This window comes from Cannabis sativa, chromosome 3, assembly GCF_029168945.1.
Source record: "Cannabis sativa cultivar Pink pepper isolate KNU-18-1 chromosome 3, ASM2916894v1, whole genome shotgun sequence".
NCBI classification, from domain to species: Eukaryota; Viridiplantae; Streptophyta; class Magnoliopsida; order Rosales; family Cannabaceae; genus Cannabis; species Cannabis sativa.
In genome coordinates, this window is record NC_083603.1 from 5,321,841 (window position 1) to 5,339,840 (window position 18,000).

The 18,000-nt window shown below is 28.1% G+C and overlaps 1 protein-coding gene across 1 annotated transcript; it reads right to left on the reverse strand.

Annotated features, from left to right (window-relative positions):
* Positions 1-707: 707 nt before the first annotated feature.
* LOC115710067 (calcium-transporting ATPase 4, plasma membrane-type) lies at positions 708-11,443 on the reverse strand. Its single transcript, XM_030638387.2, has 7 exons — positions 10,932-11,443; positions 5,344-5,398; positions 3,332-5,271; positions 3,086-3,241; positions 2,625-2,796; positions 2,229-2,527; positions 708-1,297 (listed from the first exon to the last, which is right to left on the reverse strand). The coding sequence occupies exons 1-7, from the start codon at positions 11,103-11,105 to the stop codon at positions 992-994; spliced, it is 3,102 nt and encodes a 1,033-aa protein (XP_030494247.1). The 5' UTR covers positions 11,106-11,443; the 3' UTR covers positions 708-991.
* Positions 11,444-18,000: the final 6,557 nt, after the last annotated feature.

Below are 18,000 nucleotides of genomic sequence, written 5' to 3' on the forward strand. Positions count from 1 at the left end.
TTGGAGTTCGTGAAGTTTTAAGCTGGATTAAAGAACATAACTGGCAACGAGTGATCATCAACTGCCTATCTAACAATGGTTCAAGCTCTCCATAACTCAGTTCAAATGATCTCATTATTTGGACAAATCGTTACTGAATGTAAACAACTCTCTTTTGAGTTAAAAAATATTTCCGCTCTTTTTGTTAAACGATCAGCTAATGTGGTAACTCACAACTTTGTACGAGCTTCTATTTTATATCCTGGTTATCATTTCAATGTAAAATCTATTCTTACCAAGTTGTTACATTGTTTGGTAACAGATTATATTGGTTAATAAAATTCATTTTCCATTAAAAATATTATTTTATAGTATTATTTTATTATATTTAATAAAATTTAATCATTTAAATGGTGGCATGTGAGAATGGTAAACAACTTTTAGAGTTGTCAACTATTAGAGTAATTTTTGTATGAAAATTTATCAAATTTTATGTAAATGAGAGAGAATAAAAAAAATAATATTTTAAGTCGATGTGTGTATCTTGACAACTATAGGTGTTGCCCCTATTGAAGATGCATTTAGTGTTATTATTCAACCCAAGAAAAAAAAAAGACAAAAAAAAAAGGAATTGAAGAACATATGTGTATTTCACAATTTACTTTGGAAATAATTTTGCATAACAAAAACAACCTCATCAATTTCGAACCCAAAAGAAAGCAAGAAAATTCAATTAAAATTCTAAACCACTACTAAAAGATTGAAAATCAAGAAAATTTTCAAAAGCTTGACAAGAAAAATACAATCATCCTATCCAACAATTTTTTAATTCTTCTGATTCTCTCCAGCCAAAAATGGAAATGAATCCCAACTTCATACAATATACCCTCATAGTAATTGTATCAGTCAGTTTAGTAATCACTAATATTTTTTATATACTTTTTTTTTTCTTTTTCCAATCACTAAAGTAGGAAAAGAAAATATAATAGTCTTTTTCTCACCTTAGGGATGTTTAAGCAAGCTCTGGACCACTTGGGAGTGCTTCATAGCCATCATGATGCTTAATGTTAATTTTCTTTTCGACAGGAATGCATTTCAGGAAAACTGCAACTATCAAACTGATTGATCCGATTCCGATGCTGAGTAGCCATAGTTGCCAGGTCAGTGGTACAGTACTGGCAAATGCCCCCAGAAACTCAACAATTATCACTTGGAAAGCTACTGTGATAAACATCACACCAATGAATACCCAACTGCTAAACATGCCATGGAATATGTTTATCTTCTCAATATCACGGCTGTTTATCTCGTTAAACACCTGCAATAACAAGAGTATATATGAAAAATTATTTAGATACCACTATAAATATGGTACATGTTACTTTGGGCAACTCCCAGAACTCAAATTAAGTGTTAAATCAACATTAAAATTCTAACCACAATATTAAAAATTAGACTGAAATTTATATTTTTTATTATAATGTTATTTTATTAATATAATAAAAATATTTATTTTATAAATAAATTATTTAATTATTAAAAAGTATATAAAAAAAAGAATGTTGTGGTCCACCGTGCCTACTATTATTAGTGAGATATTGTAAACTTTTATAAAAATAGGATAAATTTTAGAGCTCGATTGAAGTATTTTGTGGAAAAAATTACACTACATAAATTTTAAGTATGTAATTGGAGATGGCCTTAAGATATAAACATAAAATACTTGAGTTTATTGTTTTATTATTATAATTATTATTATATTATTTTTTTTTGTGAAAGGATAAATACATGAGCTTAAATTTTGACAACATAAATAGTTAATATTTAATTTTTGTTGCAACTGTTAGCTCCTGTAATTAAAATACCAAAATGACAAATTACAAATATAAAAATTGGGTATTTATAAAGTCAATATTGCTAATGCAAAGTTTATTAATAAATTATTTGTGATTTATTTCATCAATGTAATTTTAAAAATAGAGTATATTAATTATTTATTTATACAGTCAATTATTAATTTTTTTCTATTTCTCAAAAAAGTGAAATGCTGAAAATATGTATTTTTTTTTAAAAAAAAATAATTAATATGTATGATGAAATAGTTAGAAACAACCAACAAGTCATTATTATATGTAGTAATACGTTCAATAAGGACCTCTATACACGTATATTATGCCTTGTAAACCAAAGATGGAATTAATTAGTTGAGTGTTTAGCTAATGATTGAGTAAAATTTGGTTAAGACGTACCTGACAGAAGACAAATGCATTGAAAATTAGTGTATTAAGAACCGCAGTTGAATCTGAACCAGTGAGTCCCAATAGCTTCTTTCCATCGAAATTGAGCAATGCAAGAACAATCAGTTGGTATATACTCTGACCAATGATATTCCTCCACATGGCCTTTGTGATGAAGCTTGCACCCCTTGCTACTGGTGGCCTTTTCATTAGCTCATTGGTTGGTGGTTCTGTGGCCAGTGCCAATGCACCAAGAGTGTCCATAATCATGTTGACCCATAAAAGTTGCACAGCCGTAAGAGGAGCAGCTCCTGAAAGTGATCAGTGATATAGAGTTTTAACGTTACTTTTAAGTACTAATGTTAGTATAATTGAGTAGAGAAAAAGAATGAGATAAGAGTAAGGAACCTGAGATGCAAGCAGAGAAGAAATTGAGAACTAGAGCAACGACATTAACTGTTAGCTGGAACTGAACGAACTTTTGGATGTTTATGTACACCGATCGTCCCCATCTACCTACATTTACGATTGTTGAAAAATTGTCATCCATGATGATGACATCGGCATTTTCTTTTGCTACCTGCAAAAATTATCAGTAACAAAAAGAACTTATAAGAAAATGTATTCATGGAGAAAATGGTACTAATTTCGAATGGCTGTTCTACGAGTTCATAACTCCAATAGTTGCATAATAGTTTACAACATTTGAAATAATGTAGCTTAGTAGATAGGAAAGCAAGATCTTAAAAGAGCTCAAAATAAGATTTTAACTTGAAAACGAGAGTATTTTGGGTACTTTTATACTGAATATCTAGTTTGAAGTACAAACAGGGAACAAGACTTGAATGTCTAGTTTAAAGGGCACAAACCTCTGTCCCTGCTATACCCATAGCAAGCCCGATGTCAGACTCGTGTAATGCAGGAGCATCGTTGGTTCCATCACCAGTCACAGCAACAACCTCACCCATTTTTCTCAAATTGGTGACTAAGGTGTGTTTGTCCGAAGGTGAAGATCGTGCCATAACCTGCATCCATATAAAGCATAAAGAAAGTTGAGCCACCTTATGTTTCACATTTAGATATAGAAGAAAGAGAAAAGTTGTTTTTGAACAGACCTGAATTTTGGGTATAATCTCCATCATCTGTTCTGGAGACAAATTACGAAAATCTGGACCTTCTATGGCCATACCACCTGGTGTGAGTATGCCACATTCCTTAGCAATAGCCTTAGCAGTATTTATGTTATCACCAGTTACCATTCTAACTGTTATTCCAGCCGCTAAACAAGTTTCAACTGCATTCTTCACCCCAGGACGTACAGGATCCTTGATTCCAACAACTGCTACCAATGTATAACCATTATCAGGGATATTATTTTCAACAATACTGTCGTCTATATCCTGGTAAGCCAAGCAGAGAGTTCTCAAAGCTTCACACGCAAAAGAATTTATAACATCCGATACATTTTTTGCCTGTTGATCAGATAAATCAATAGGTTCTCCCTTTGAGTCTATAACCTTGTTACACATACTTAGTATTATTTCAGATGCACCTTTGCAAAAAGCACGCTTACCGCCATTAGGACGAGCAACAAGTACAGACATCTTTTTCCTTGCCGAATTAAAAGGTTCTATCTTAAGTATATTCATATCTTTACGCTGTTCTTTAAATTCAGCACCCAGAAGCAAGCCAAATTCTAATATTGCTGTTTCTGTAGGGGAACCGAAGATGGTGAACTTTCCATCTACATCAGAAACTTCACAACCAGTATTTTGAAATATTACTTGGAATAGGATGCTTAAAGCATCTTCAGATAGCTCAGATTTTACAACATTTTCACTCTCTTTACCTTTTACCTCTATAGATTTGTCAGATATCCAAACTTTGTTAACCACCATATGGTTTGTAGTTAATGTACCTGTTTTATCAGTGCAAATGCAACTAGTAGAACCCATTGTTTCACATGCAGATAGATGCCTCACAAGTGCCCTTTCACTCATTAATTTGCTCATTGCAAAAGCAAGACTCAGTGTTACAGCCAATGGTAACCCTTCAGGAACTGCAACCACAATAATAGTTACTGCAATAGCAAAGTAATCCAAAAGCGTAAGAGCGTCAACTGAAGACCAAACAGAAATCTCATTGAGAAGTGCTTTGTTTATCAAAAATCTTGTTGTCAATACCAGAAAAGTTAGCACAGCAAAAGTCAACCCAATTTTACCAATAATTGTAGCCACACCATTCAACTTTACTTGTAGCGGGGTCTCGTCGTCACCTCCCTCACTCAATGTCTCCATCAACTTACCCCATTCAGTCCTCATGCCAACTGTGGTTACCAACATTTTCGCTGCTCCGTCCTGCACTTTGGTTCCACATAGAAGAAAAGGTCTCCCTTCATCTACATTAACTGGTTCACTCTCACCTGACAAGCTTGATTCATCAATCAGTAAACTATAACCAGATATAAAAATCCCATCAGCTGGAACTTGATCACCAATTGACAAATGAACAATATCTCCAACAACTAAGTCATAAATGGAAAGTTTCTGTCTTTTTCCATCTCTAGTGACATGAACAAAGATCTTTTTTTTCTCCTCATCCAAGCGTTTGAATTGCAAGGATTGCCTGTAGTCACTTATAGCAGTAACCATGACAACCAAGAGAATACTAAGTAAGATTCCCACACCATCATACATACCCTTTGGAAACCCTTCTGTGGCAACTCCTACACCGATAGAAACCGCAGCACACACCATAAGAATGATTAGTGTTAAGTCGTGTAATGCTTCCCATACGAACATCCAAAATGTTCTAGCTTGTTTCTCTGCATAACGATTAAGTCCAAAAACCTTCTGTCGGATAGGTATGTCCTTTTCGCTAACTCCATCATCTAGTGATTCCACCTTAACCTTCTTTGCTATTCCAGGTACTCTACCATGTACATTCATGGCTCTAACATCATGACTGCGTATGATAGCTGCCAGCTCATCTGGGTGAATATCAAAGCCTGCTTCTCTGGCCTCCTGAGACAACTTGTACTCAATCCGACCACCAGCTACACGCAACACAAACTCAAATTAAACAATATATAAGGAGATTAAGGAATCTTACAAGGTAAAGATAATACCATCGATGAACTGCAATGCTGCCTTCTGAACATAAAGGGCAACTCGTATTTTTTCCTGTTAGAGAAAATGAACGAAGACCATAAGCAAAAACCATACACTCAAGAGCCATAATTGTAGGGGCATTGAAATGCTAGTGAACTACAGGCGAATAACCAATGTAATAATAATTTGGAATTTCATAGAAAGATTTTCATCTTCTGCATGAAAAAATAAATGTATTTCGTGAACATAAACAGAGATTTAGTGGAGATCTAAATAACCTTAACAGCACAATAATCAGTCATCCTTGCTTGCTAAACAGTAGCATATATTGTTGCAAAGATGAATTGTTTTGAATGAATCAAAAATGCTAATTGGCTTTTATAAATGATAATTCATGCATTGACTAGTAGTTCTAAAATGTATGATAGAATAGATTTCACATGTCACAAAAAAAGTGTAATGAAATGGCATGAACGTTGCCTAACTCGTGGTCTATTATAACACATTTAAACTATAAATTGTTTCATTTAGAACTCAACTCTTTGATAGACTCATGATAGATTTCTATAAGGACATGTTGGGAATGCTCATAAGAATAAGATCGGAATGGCAAATTTATCATGTATTTTAGTCATGTAAATAAAGAGGGTGTGTAGAAAAAAGAACTAAACCTCTCAAAAAAAATATTTAGTGGACAAACCACAGATACATAAATTAATTAAACAAGTATTTGTAAACAAGTGATTCTTATTTTCCTTTTTATTTTTTTTTATAATTTACAACCGAACACCATAACTTATTTTACTTTATTTTTTATTTTCATACAAAACAATGCGACACCGTATATTAATTACAGCACAAGACCTAAGAAAATTAGTTTCATTATTTAATAAAACTAGTATGTGAACAAGGGGCACACTTCTATATTCATCGAAAAATAATTAAAGAAAGGTAAACTACAAAAGCCTTTGAGATTTGCAGCAGCAAAAGGATAAAAATAAAAAGAACTGTAACTTCTTTATCGAAGTATGGAATCCTAGTAAACCCAGCATTAGAATTGTTATGAATATTCTATAGTGTCCAATATCATAACAATTGCTATGTAACACCACCATATCTTAACAGTGGGTATCATATATTTTATTTTAAATGGGAAATTTGAATTTCTATACATGCATTAGGGGATAATTTTTTCCCTAAACTAATACTTTTCTACATTGAAAATATATGATCACTTTTCCAAAACTCCAAAAATACCCCTCTCAAAAACTCAAACCCTTTCTCTCTCCTTCCCTCAAACTCTCTTTGCCTCTTTGCCTCTTCGCCCAAAATCCCATCGCAGGAAACCGCCCCTAACCCTCAACCATCATCACCCACCCACCCACCGACTGCCCCAACCCTCCACGCAACCCCGACCGACTTACCGACCGCCCCAACCATCTCCTCCTTGTCCAACCACCCACGCCGAAAGCCAACCCACGCCCATCCATACCCATCTCAACCGAACCACCATCGGCGATCCACCACGCACGCATGCCGGTCGAACACCACCGGAGATCAAAGGCAAACCCAGTCCGATGGATCTGGGTTGAAGGCGGTGGTGAATCTGTGATTTTTGGGTTGAAAATTGCATTTTCTGGGCAGGCCCGATGCAGGTCCGATGCAGGCCCGATGCATCATGATGAAAAAATTGAATCTGGGTTGAAGACAAAGGCCTGATGGGCCCGATGGTCAGTCAATTTTTTTGGAAAAAAAAGAAGAGAGAGGGACGGTTGGGAAAAATGGGAGGGGTTTTTTGGGGTTTAGGAAAAAGTTATCTCATTTTACAAATTATACATAGTATTAGTTTAAAAAACTAATTTATGAGTTTATTAAGCATAAAAATTCAAATTTCCCTTTTAAATTAAAAATTAAATAACATGAAATCCCATACTAAGTTACGACAATATCCCTTAGTATTATTCATAACAATTTAACATATCGAGATTGATTCTCTTGTTGGAGTTCGTAATAATTGTGACTACGACTACACAGTAAAACGTGAGTCACACAATGTCAAAAGTCTAAGCTACAATTCAGCATGTGTGACTTTAACAAATTGATCAAAAGTTCATGTCAAAAAAAGTGTACATGTAACAGAATGTGACAATTGAAAAACCGTGCCTCTGAACCACATTAGTTTTATTAATCTCATCTATTTTTCTCTTGAGAAAGACCATTAGGTTTAAAGCCAATAATGGTATTCGCCTTTAAGATGAAGTGACACAACCACAATAAATAAGTAAATAATAGAATAAAATAAAATCCTGAACATAAAATTAAAAATCATAACAATAAGATTAAGCATTAATTTATTTAAAAAATGAGGTAGAGGACAATACATAACCAGGTTATTAGACACCGGAACAAACAAATAATTTGAATTTGAACCCTACTAATAAACGGTATCCAATTGTACTACGTACATGCTTTAAATAATTTAATTTTCCTAATTATTCAGCTTTTTCATTTATTATTTTCCTTATTCTGAAAACCTAAGAAACAACGAGGAAGTTTCGCCTTTTGTCATCATATTAAGATAAAAGTCAAAAGTTGAAGCACTGCCCCACCCCCACCACTACAGATATACATGAGAATTTATTGTATTTGTGTACTGTATTTTGAATTTGAAGGGTTACCACAACAAGATATTCTAGCTTCAAAAGATTATGCCGTATTTATTGCTGAACTGTCCTATTTATTGACATATATTTAGTGAAAGAAACAACAGTGATATGTTCACTTAAAAAACTGCATGCCTCAAATATTTACTTAGATATATAAATTTAACAAATTATTAAATATAATATTCGAATGTACATATTATTATTCTCAATTAGAATAAATATCTATCTAAAGATTATACATTTGATTTTGAAATAAGATTCACTGTTGTATAATACAGTGTCTCTATTGCTTGAATTCGTATATCAATACTCTAATCTATAACATTATTAAAGAGACAGACATAATTGAATTGGATCAGACATAATTATTGTTATTTGCTAGAAACGCAAGAGCAAAGTAACGTAAGTATTTTAATAATCAATTCAATCAAAAGAGGTCACATCTTCAGTTTCCATTATAAACTTGAGCATTATTAATCTATTATTATATGTTAATAAGTGGATAGATAGGACCACTCTTTTTTTTTGTATAGATATATCATAATTGGTGTAATTTATATATTTTACCTTTTAACTTAAAATATATAACGCTCTATGTTAAATTTATCCAACACATGTTGATTCATGTGGTGCTCTGCACCATATCCCACAGCCCAATATTGGAGTATCCATATTATGATAATCCAAAAAGGACGTGTCCTTTCTTCATTTCAAAAGGACATCCAACTCTCATATCCTAATCCAATCAAATAATGCCAAGTCATTAAATGGTCCAACCTATACGTACGATTATTACCACAAAACAACCCCTATGGAATTTAACCTGGTCCATTATCACTTGGTGTACAGTAGTCAATACAAAATTATAGGTGTAAAGACTTGTGTATACCAGCCGTGCTAGTTGAGAAGACTACAAAGTTATTGCTCCCTAATTTGTAGTCTTCTAAACCAATCTCATACAAATTAAAATCTAAAGGAAAAAAAAAAAGAGTAAGATTACAGTAATTGTGTTTTCTTACAAAAACTCCAAGTTTTTATATCAGAGGAATGGAAAAAGAAAGGAAAGGATGGAAGAGTAAATAAATTCGAGATATAAAGAGAGTAAGCAATAGGGCAAGTGGAGAATATGAGAGAGAACAATAGGACGAAAGATATGAAATCTGAATTTAGCTACTAGCTAGGTAGGCCTATCAAAATGAATTCTTCCCCACACTCATCTACGTGGATTAATTATTAAGAAAATAAATAATTTACGAATAAATACTTAAATCTAACTCTCGATTGCAAATAAATAATTAAGTTTAATTTTTAGCAATAATAATACGTAAGTTATAATTCTGTAACTTTTGTAGTTATCTAGCTATTAAATGTTAAGTAAATTGCCATGTGACAAATACTAATTGGTCCAGATCATTAAATTATGCCGCAAATTACTCTAAAGAAAAATATTTATATTATTAATCTAAAATTCGGTTTTCAGTTTGGATTGTTGCAATCTGAAAACCAACCGACCAATCCAAAACACATCTTAAAACCGACCGTTTTGAACCGCCCAAACCGAACTTTTTTTTAGAAAAAAAAAAATAATCCAATTTATTCTATAAATACATTATTTTACATTTTACAACTACAAATATATAAATTAATTTTTCAAAAATTAATTATCTTATTCTTTTAACTTTAATATTAATAAAAAAATAATATATTATTAGTAACTATAATACATAAAAAAAACTTAATAAATTAATATATATATGTATAACGGTCGGTTTCGGTTTTTTCGGTCGGTTTATTACAACAAAAAAAACCGACCGTTCAATGGCGGTTTAAACCGTTAGCGGTTTTTTCGGTTTTCAGTTTCGTCAATTTCGGTTCCAACGGTTTTTGGTAGGTCGATTTGAACAGTTTTTTCGGTTTTATGGAACTCTAAGTTATTTATCCGTCATAATAATAAATTTAGATGAACTTAATATACAGATTGTAAAACTTAACATATCTAAGCTAAAACTAATTTCACCATGAAAAATCAAAATTTTAAGTGAGATTAATTCTAACATAATTAAATTTAGGATTATTTCAAAAAGAAATACAAAAACATTTTTACAAGATTACACTTATACAGAAATTTAAATATTTTTACAATTTTTAAAATTTTATTAAAATATTATATTTTGATATATTTTTATATTGTATCGTTGTTATTTTGTTATTTGTATATTATTTTATGTTAGTTTAATGTGATTTTCTTGTTTTTGGTAAAAATAAAAAATTGAAAGTAAAAGTGTAAAATTTAAACATAATAATAAAAATTTACGTAATTTTCCAATTAAATTTCTATATTATAAAGCATTCGGGTGCACACTGCTTCGAACTCAACCCGTGGGAAGCTAACAGCCAATGAAAAGTGGGCCCGGCCCAGCCCAGCCCAGCCCTACCTAAGTGGCCCATTTTCAATGCCAAACATCCATTTACTGCTATATTTCACGATTTTCCTATTTTAAGAAACTCGCCCAAAATAAAAATACAGAAAAACTTTTACTCATCATCAGAGACTATCCTTCCTCACTGTTTGGATACCGAGAAAATAATAAAGAATGTAAAGCTCAGATCTAATAAAAAGGAGAGCACAAAAATCTTCTTCATTGTTTTTTTCCTTACTGTAAAAATCAAAAAGAAAACGCCAAAGAGCATCAAAACTACTAAAATTGTTAGGTAACAATTTCGTATCGATGTCATTCCCCTATAAGCTAAATTATCAAAGATTAAATAATCTTTTCCATAGCCAAAAACAAAGGAAGCTTTATTAGCTTCCGATTTTCCCGCTTTTTCTCAGCCACACAAGAAAAAGAAACTCAAATTTTGTCGACGAGGACACAATCGCAGATCTAACAATACTCAATTACACATATTATGAGACAGAGAGAGAGTAAGAACTGAACCTGGATACTCTTCCTCTTCTTCTGAGCTTCGGAACGCTTAACGAGATCAGCGACGTGTCGAAACCTTCGGCGAGGGTTTCTGACAAGAGCAACGGCGGATCTCCATTTGCGCTGAGCCTCAGGCGATGGATGCTTGGACTCGACAGAAAAATCTTTGAGAAAATAGTTCTCCATAATACCTTATTATATATATATATATTAGAATTCTATACAAATCTGAAGAGATTGAATGATGTAGTTAGGTTTATGTATTGAGTTTTGGAGTCTGAAAAAAGGTTTCCTCCATTAGAGAGAAGAGAAGAGGAGAATCAGTAGAGAAGAAGAAGAAGATTATATTAGGAAGAACTCTTCGCATTGAATACCATTTATTTATTTGCTTTTGTTCTCAAAAGATAAATAAATAATAATCATACATTTATTGCATATATATTTTTTTATATAAATAAGTAAAGTATCCACCCTCCCAACAATAATTTTTAAAAGAGAATCGATAAAAGATATATATATATATACTAGTATATTGTTACGTGCGATGCACGTATGCTATGTTTTATATTAAGTATTATATTATGAGTTCGGAAGGAAATAAATAAATAAAAAATAAATAATATTTAATTTAGAGAATTTGAATAATAAATTTAAATTAAAGTTTTATGTCCAGTAAAAACATATTGGAAACAATAATAATAAGGTTATAATATATGTTGCATTTGTTCCAGTTCTTAAAATAATAGGAGCAAGAACATATTTAAGAAAAACAAATATTACAAAATTAAGAATAAGCAAAGCGTGTGTAAATTAGAATGAAGCAGTTTAAAAAAATTTCAAAAAATTGTAGTTTGTTAGAGAGATATGTAAGTTAATCGTAAATATTATTTAATTTTTTGGTTTAATTATTGGGTTTATTTTTTGAAATTTGAATTTAAAAAATTTAAAAAATGGTAGAATTTGTTAGAGAGATATGTGGGTAAGATATTTTTTTTTAATTTAAAAAAAGATTGTTTAATTTTTTGGTTTAATTATTAGGTTTATTTATTTGTTAACGTTTAACGTTAACAGTCTGTTAAGTTAAAATTTAAATTAAAGTTTTATGTCCAGTAAAAACATATTGGAAACAATAATAATAAGGTTATAATATATGTTGCATTTGTTCCAGTTCTTAAAATAATAGGAGCAAGAACATATTTAAGAAAAACAAATATTACAAAATTAAGAATAAGCAAAGCGTGTGTAAATTAGAATGAAGCAGTTTAAAAAAATTTCAAAAAATTGTAGTTTGTTAGAGAGATATGTAAGTTAATCGTAAATATTATTTAATTTTTTGGTTTAATTATTGAGTTTATTTTTTGAAATTTGAATTTAGCCGTGTAAAAAAATTTCAAAAATGGTAGAATTTGTTAGAGAGATATGTGGGTAAGATATTTTTTTTTAATTTAAAAAAAGATTGTTTAATTTTTTGGGTTTAATTATTGGGTTTATTTATTTGTTAACGTTTAACGTTAACAATGTGTTAAGTTAAAATTTAAATTAAAGTTTTATGTCCAGTAAAAACATATTGGAAACAATAATAATAAGGTTATAATATATGTTGCATTTGTTCCAGTTCTTAAAATAATAGGAGCAAGAACATATTTAAGAAAAACAAATATTACAAAATTAAGAATAAGCAAAGCGTGTGTAAATTAGAATGAAGCAGTTTAAAAAAATTTCAAAAAATTGTAGTTTGTTAGAGAGATATGTAAGTTAATCGTAAATATTATTTAATTTTTTGGTTTAATTATTGGGTTTATTTTTTGAAATTTGAATTTAGCCGTGTAAAAAAATTTCAAAAATGGTAGAATTTGTTAGAGAGATATGTGGGTAAGATATTTTTTTTTTAATTTAAAAAAAGATTGTTTAATTTTTTGGGTTTAATTATTGGGTTTATTTATTTGTTAACATTTAACGTTAACAGTCTGTTAAGTTAATCGTGTAATGCTAAATAAAAAAAGGAATCGTTAAACCAAGAATCGTTAAACCAACAATTGCCGTTAGATAGACACTTTTAATATATAAAGATATATATATATATATATATATACTAGGTGAATTTACTTCTCGAGCCACGTATTGCTAGTTTCTTATTTTTAAAGATTACAAATTTTTTGTTTGAAAAAATTAAATATTTATATTTGAAATATTATTTAATAATGTATTAAAAATAATATTAGTGTTATAAAATTGTAAATAAATTTATTATTGGAGTAGTAGATTATTTAATTTTTTGGTTTAATTATTGGGTTTATTTATTAACGGGAGATCAAACATAATCGTTAAATTTAACAGAATATTCTTTTAAAAATTTAAGTATATTCTGTTAAACCAAGAAATGCCGTTACATAAGCACTTTTAATATATAAAGATATATATATATATATTTGTATATATTAATATTGTTTTTGATTTAATTAGGTATCACATTACATATCTAAAGATGTTAAGAACCATTGGTGCCAATAAGAACACTCTTTTTAAAAATACATTAATTTCTTTTATATTTCGTGGGAAGTTCTATTTGCATACCATAAAATGATAATTATATTTCATTATTAAAAAATAAACTTAAATAATTTTTAAAAATTAGTTTTGATATATTTTTTTAATTTTTTCATCACATTATTTATGTTAATTTTAATATGATTTTATTTTCATATTTTTTCTAACCATGTGTATATTTTTCCTAAAAAAAATTCATAATTTTTTTTTTGTCATAATATTTACAATATAATTTATTTTTATTTCATAAATATATTTTTTTAATAATATGAATTGGAAGAAAAAAAATTAAAAAACATAGTAAAATTAAAGATATAAATTTTATATAAAATTAAAATTATTAAAATAGGGTGTCTTTTGAAGTTTTTAGGGTGTAAATAAAATTTCTCTTTTATTTATAATTTTATGGTCTAAAGTTTTTAATTATAAAATACATTTGTAAAGTTTTAAAATTACAAAAAAATATACTTTGTTTAGCAAAAAGTATAAAAATAACGAGAAATCAATATTATAACAACCATAAATCAATTATAAATAAATTATAAAATAACTAGAAAAATAATCTCATGATAGCTATAATACAACTATAAATAAACTATAAAACAACCAAAAAAAATAGTTTATTTTATTATTTATTTTTTTTTAATGGAAAATATGGCAATTTTATTAACTTGAATCAGCCATTACAATGCTTAATAGCTCTAAAGGTAAGCTATTATGAGAAAAAATGCGAACTGGAAAGTAACAAGCACTACGCGCAAGATTTCAAATTTTTGGTTTAGGTAAATTTTTCATTATATATTTACATCTTAACGTTAAAAAAAATAAATGTAAATTAATTTTTTAAAAAAATTAGTTTTGATTTAAAAAAATATTATTTTGTGTTAATAATTATTTTTAAAAAATAATAATATTTTTAATTTGTGTATAATTTTTAAAATTATTTTCTTAAAATTTATGTAATTTTTTTATTTTAATATTTAAAATATATCTTTCAAGAATATAAAAGGGAGAATAAAATTATTATAAACTAAACATATATATTTTATAAGAAATAAAAAATTATTTGAATGGGTGTCTTTATTGGGTATAAATAAAATTCCAAAATAATAATAAGTAAATTTTTGATAAAACTTTGAGTAATTTTATAGTACATTCCTGAAATGATTTTTCCTACAATTCTATATTTATCAATTAAGTAAATTAAATTTTTTATTTTTGAATAATTTCTTAGTTTAATTTTTGATGATCATTGTTGTAGTTATTGATTATTTATAAATTTCAAAAAATTATGAATAATTTACAATATCAATTATATGATTCAAATAATTTGTGACACTTTTTATCAGTGTATGTTATAATTATTTAAAATTACTTATAAATTTTTAAAAAATTCTTAATAATCAACGTATCAAAATTAAAATTTCAATATTTTGTGATTTTTTTTAAGAAATATGTATAGATGTATATATAAATACTAGGTGATTGTTACGTGCCAAGCCACGTAGTGTTAGTTTTATTTAATATTTTAGTTTTTTATTTTAATTAATAATTAAAATAGTATAATTATTTGAACGATTTGTTTTATAAAAATAAAATATGTGTCAGTATATTTAGTAAGTAAAACATAGTTGTGTTATAATAATGTATGTTATTAATAGTAAAATGTACATTAATTTTCTAATTGAAAAAAATTCTATTATCTCATTTCATATCTAATAATAGCTACACAACTATATATTTATAGACTTTCACATTCTTTGCAAATTACTAATAAGCACCAATAATATTTTCATATTCTAATATTTTTCAACCTTCTTCTCTTGGTGGTAAAATTAAAAATAAAACTAAAAATAAGCACAAACATATAAGGTAAAACTAATTACAACCCATTTCATCTTTTTTTTATTATTATTTTTTTAAAGCCCAAGCCCAAAAATCTCTAAGCCAACACAATCAATCTTCTTTTATATTATCTTTTCTAGATATTTTATCTCTATTTTTCTTTTTTAAAAAATAAATAAAAAAATTATTAATATTCTCCCAAGATAGATTTGTTAGAGAGATATGTGGCTAAGATAATTTTTTTTAATTTAAAAAGAGATTATTAATATTTAAAAGATTGTTTAATTTTTTGGGTTTAATTATTGGGTTTATTTTTTAACGGGAGATCAAACCTAATCGTTAAATTTAACAGAATATTCTTTTATTTTTAAGTATATTCTGTTAAACCAAGAATGTTAAACCAAGAAATGCCGTTAAATAGACACTTTTAATATATAAAGATATATATATATATATATTTTAATGTGGTAATAAACAAATACTTTAACAATAATCATATTCATTATTGAAAAGAAAAGCAATGATGACATTCATATTAATTAAGGATATAAATCTTGTATTGATAAAGATGCCATAGATTAATATATCATTATTTTATTTTTTTAATATTTATTTATATAAGTAATTTTAAAAATAATTATATTTATAGGTAAAACTAATCACAATTAAATTGAAATATGTAGAATCCAATATTAAAACACACCAATAATAATATGATCATATTTTAATGTGACACACCTTTAAAGTTTTCATTAGCATTTCTCATTACCATTCAATACTAGTGGAAGGAAGTGTGGAAGCACTTTTTTTTTTTTTAGATTGGAAGCACGATTTGAGTAAAATATTTAAATAATAATATATAAGATCTCTATTATATCTTAATTAATATACTTTTCCATTCGAAAAAAAATATTGTATGCCTTGTTTCAAAAAATAATATTGTTTGCCTTGTATGGTTGGTTTGGTGGCTAAGGATGCCTGAGGTTTGCTCATTGAAGGTTGAACTAAACTCTCGTTTAGTTTAGTTGAATCGGTTCTAACTGAGGCTATAAGAATTTGTGAGGTTCTGAGTTCGATAAAGGAAAGAAATTGGAGTCATGTGAGTATAGAGACAGACTACATATTGTCTTTATGTAATGCAAGCTCTTCAATGTTCTTTAAATATGATTTTCTTGTTTGGTATCGTCACTTAAGAGTATAAGAATTCGCTTGCAGACTTAAATAATATTTCTTTTTCTTTTATTAAACGATCAATTAATGTAATGATTCATAATTTTGCTAAAATTATTATATTATATCATGATTGTATGTTCAATTTAGAGTCTGTTTCAACTAATTTAGTATCGTGTTTGGAAGTTGAAATTGAAAGTTAAATAAAATTAATTGTCCATTCAAAGAAAATATATATTGTTTGCCTTTACTAAATAAATATTGTACTTTGTACATGTGTGTCAAGTAAAAAAAAGTATTAATTGTAAAGTAAGTGGCCACAACATTCCCCAACCCCAATCCCCACGTTGTTGCCCCCATTCTATGGGTTTGCATGAGTAAGTGGCCACAACAATAATAGGAAGAATAAGAATAGTAATAATTTTGTTTCAAAAAAGAATAATAATAATAATAATAATAATAATTTGTATATATTTGATCCTCCTTTTGTTTTTTCAAAAAATAATGAATTTTTTTATTAATTAGCAAATTGGATTACATGAAAATATTACTCATAGAGTAGAATTTACAAAAATAGGCTGACCAAATCATTTCCAAATCAATATATTGATCTATGTTATAAAACTATAACATATATTTATACAATAAGACTTAAGAAATCAACAAATTAAGACTATACAATTACATATTAAAGATGATTTTTATTTTTGGGATAACTAATTGTGATTCTCTATTATTATGGTCATCTATATATAATATAATATTTTACAACACTTCTTATTAGATTTCTGTAATAGCTGCTCGAAAAATTTGTTAAAAAATCCAGTGGGTCAAAAACTCAATTAAGGGAAAAGAGTGCAATTTTTTTTTACTTTCCCTTATTTTGACATTCACGAAGATCTTTTAATTGATGCATTCTGATCTTGTGTACTATCTTTTGATGTTGATATTGGTAATTAATGAAAAAATATGTAAAATTGACACTTGATTGAATGTGTTGGATACACATATAGTCATTTCTTGAAGATCATGTGTTAAGAAGAACTTAGTAAAAATGTCTTTGGTTCTATCTCCTTTATTATAGTTTTATTTGAGTAATGCATTTTGCATTATCTTCATAAAAAATTACTAATGTTCATACTACTTTGTTGAGTGCAATTCATATATTTTTCGAATATATTATGTCAATAATCTTATTCTCAACTTGTTTCATGAAGTATACAAGTATGTTAGCATGGTTTAAAGTTGACTCACTAAAAAAAACCCAGTGGAACAAAATTTGAGCTAAGGAAAAAAGAGTGCAATATATATTCGTAATTATTTACAAGTTCTCTCATTAAAAGCCTTATTATAAAACTAAGCTAAAGGAAAAAGAATGCAACATGAATATGTCTCCCCCTATGCACATATGATCCATATTTTTTTTGTGATAATATATTTCATAAAATTATTGTTATCTATGACCATATATTTTCTATAATTCTTTTAGAGTATGTGTGAACTTCTAAATTATGGATGA

Coding starts and splice junctions, on each gene's coding strand:
- LOC115710067 (XM_030638387.2), bottom strand. CDS start 11,105: ATGGAGAACTATTTTCTCAAAGATTTTTCTGTCGAGTCCAAGCATCCA. Junction 2,528..2,624: donor CTTCTCTGCTTGCATCTCAG/GTTCCTTACTCT, acceptor GATCACTTTCAG/GAGCTGCTCCTCTTACGGCT. Junction 1,298..2,228: donor ATGCATTTGTCTTCTGTCAG/GTACGTCTTAAC, acceptor TTGTTATTGCAG/GTGTTTAACGAGATAAACAG.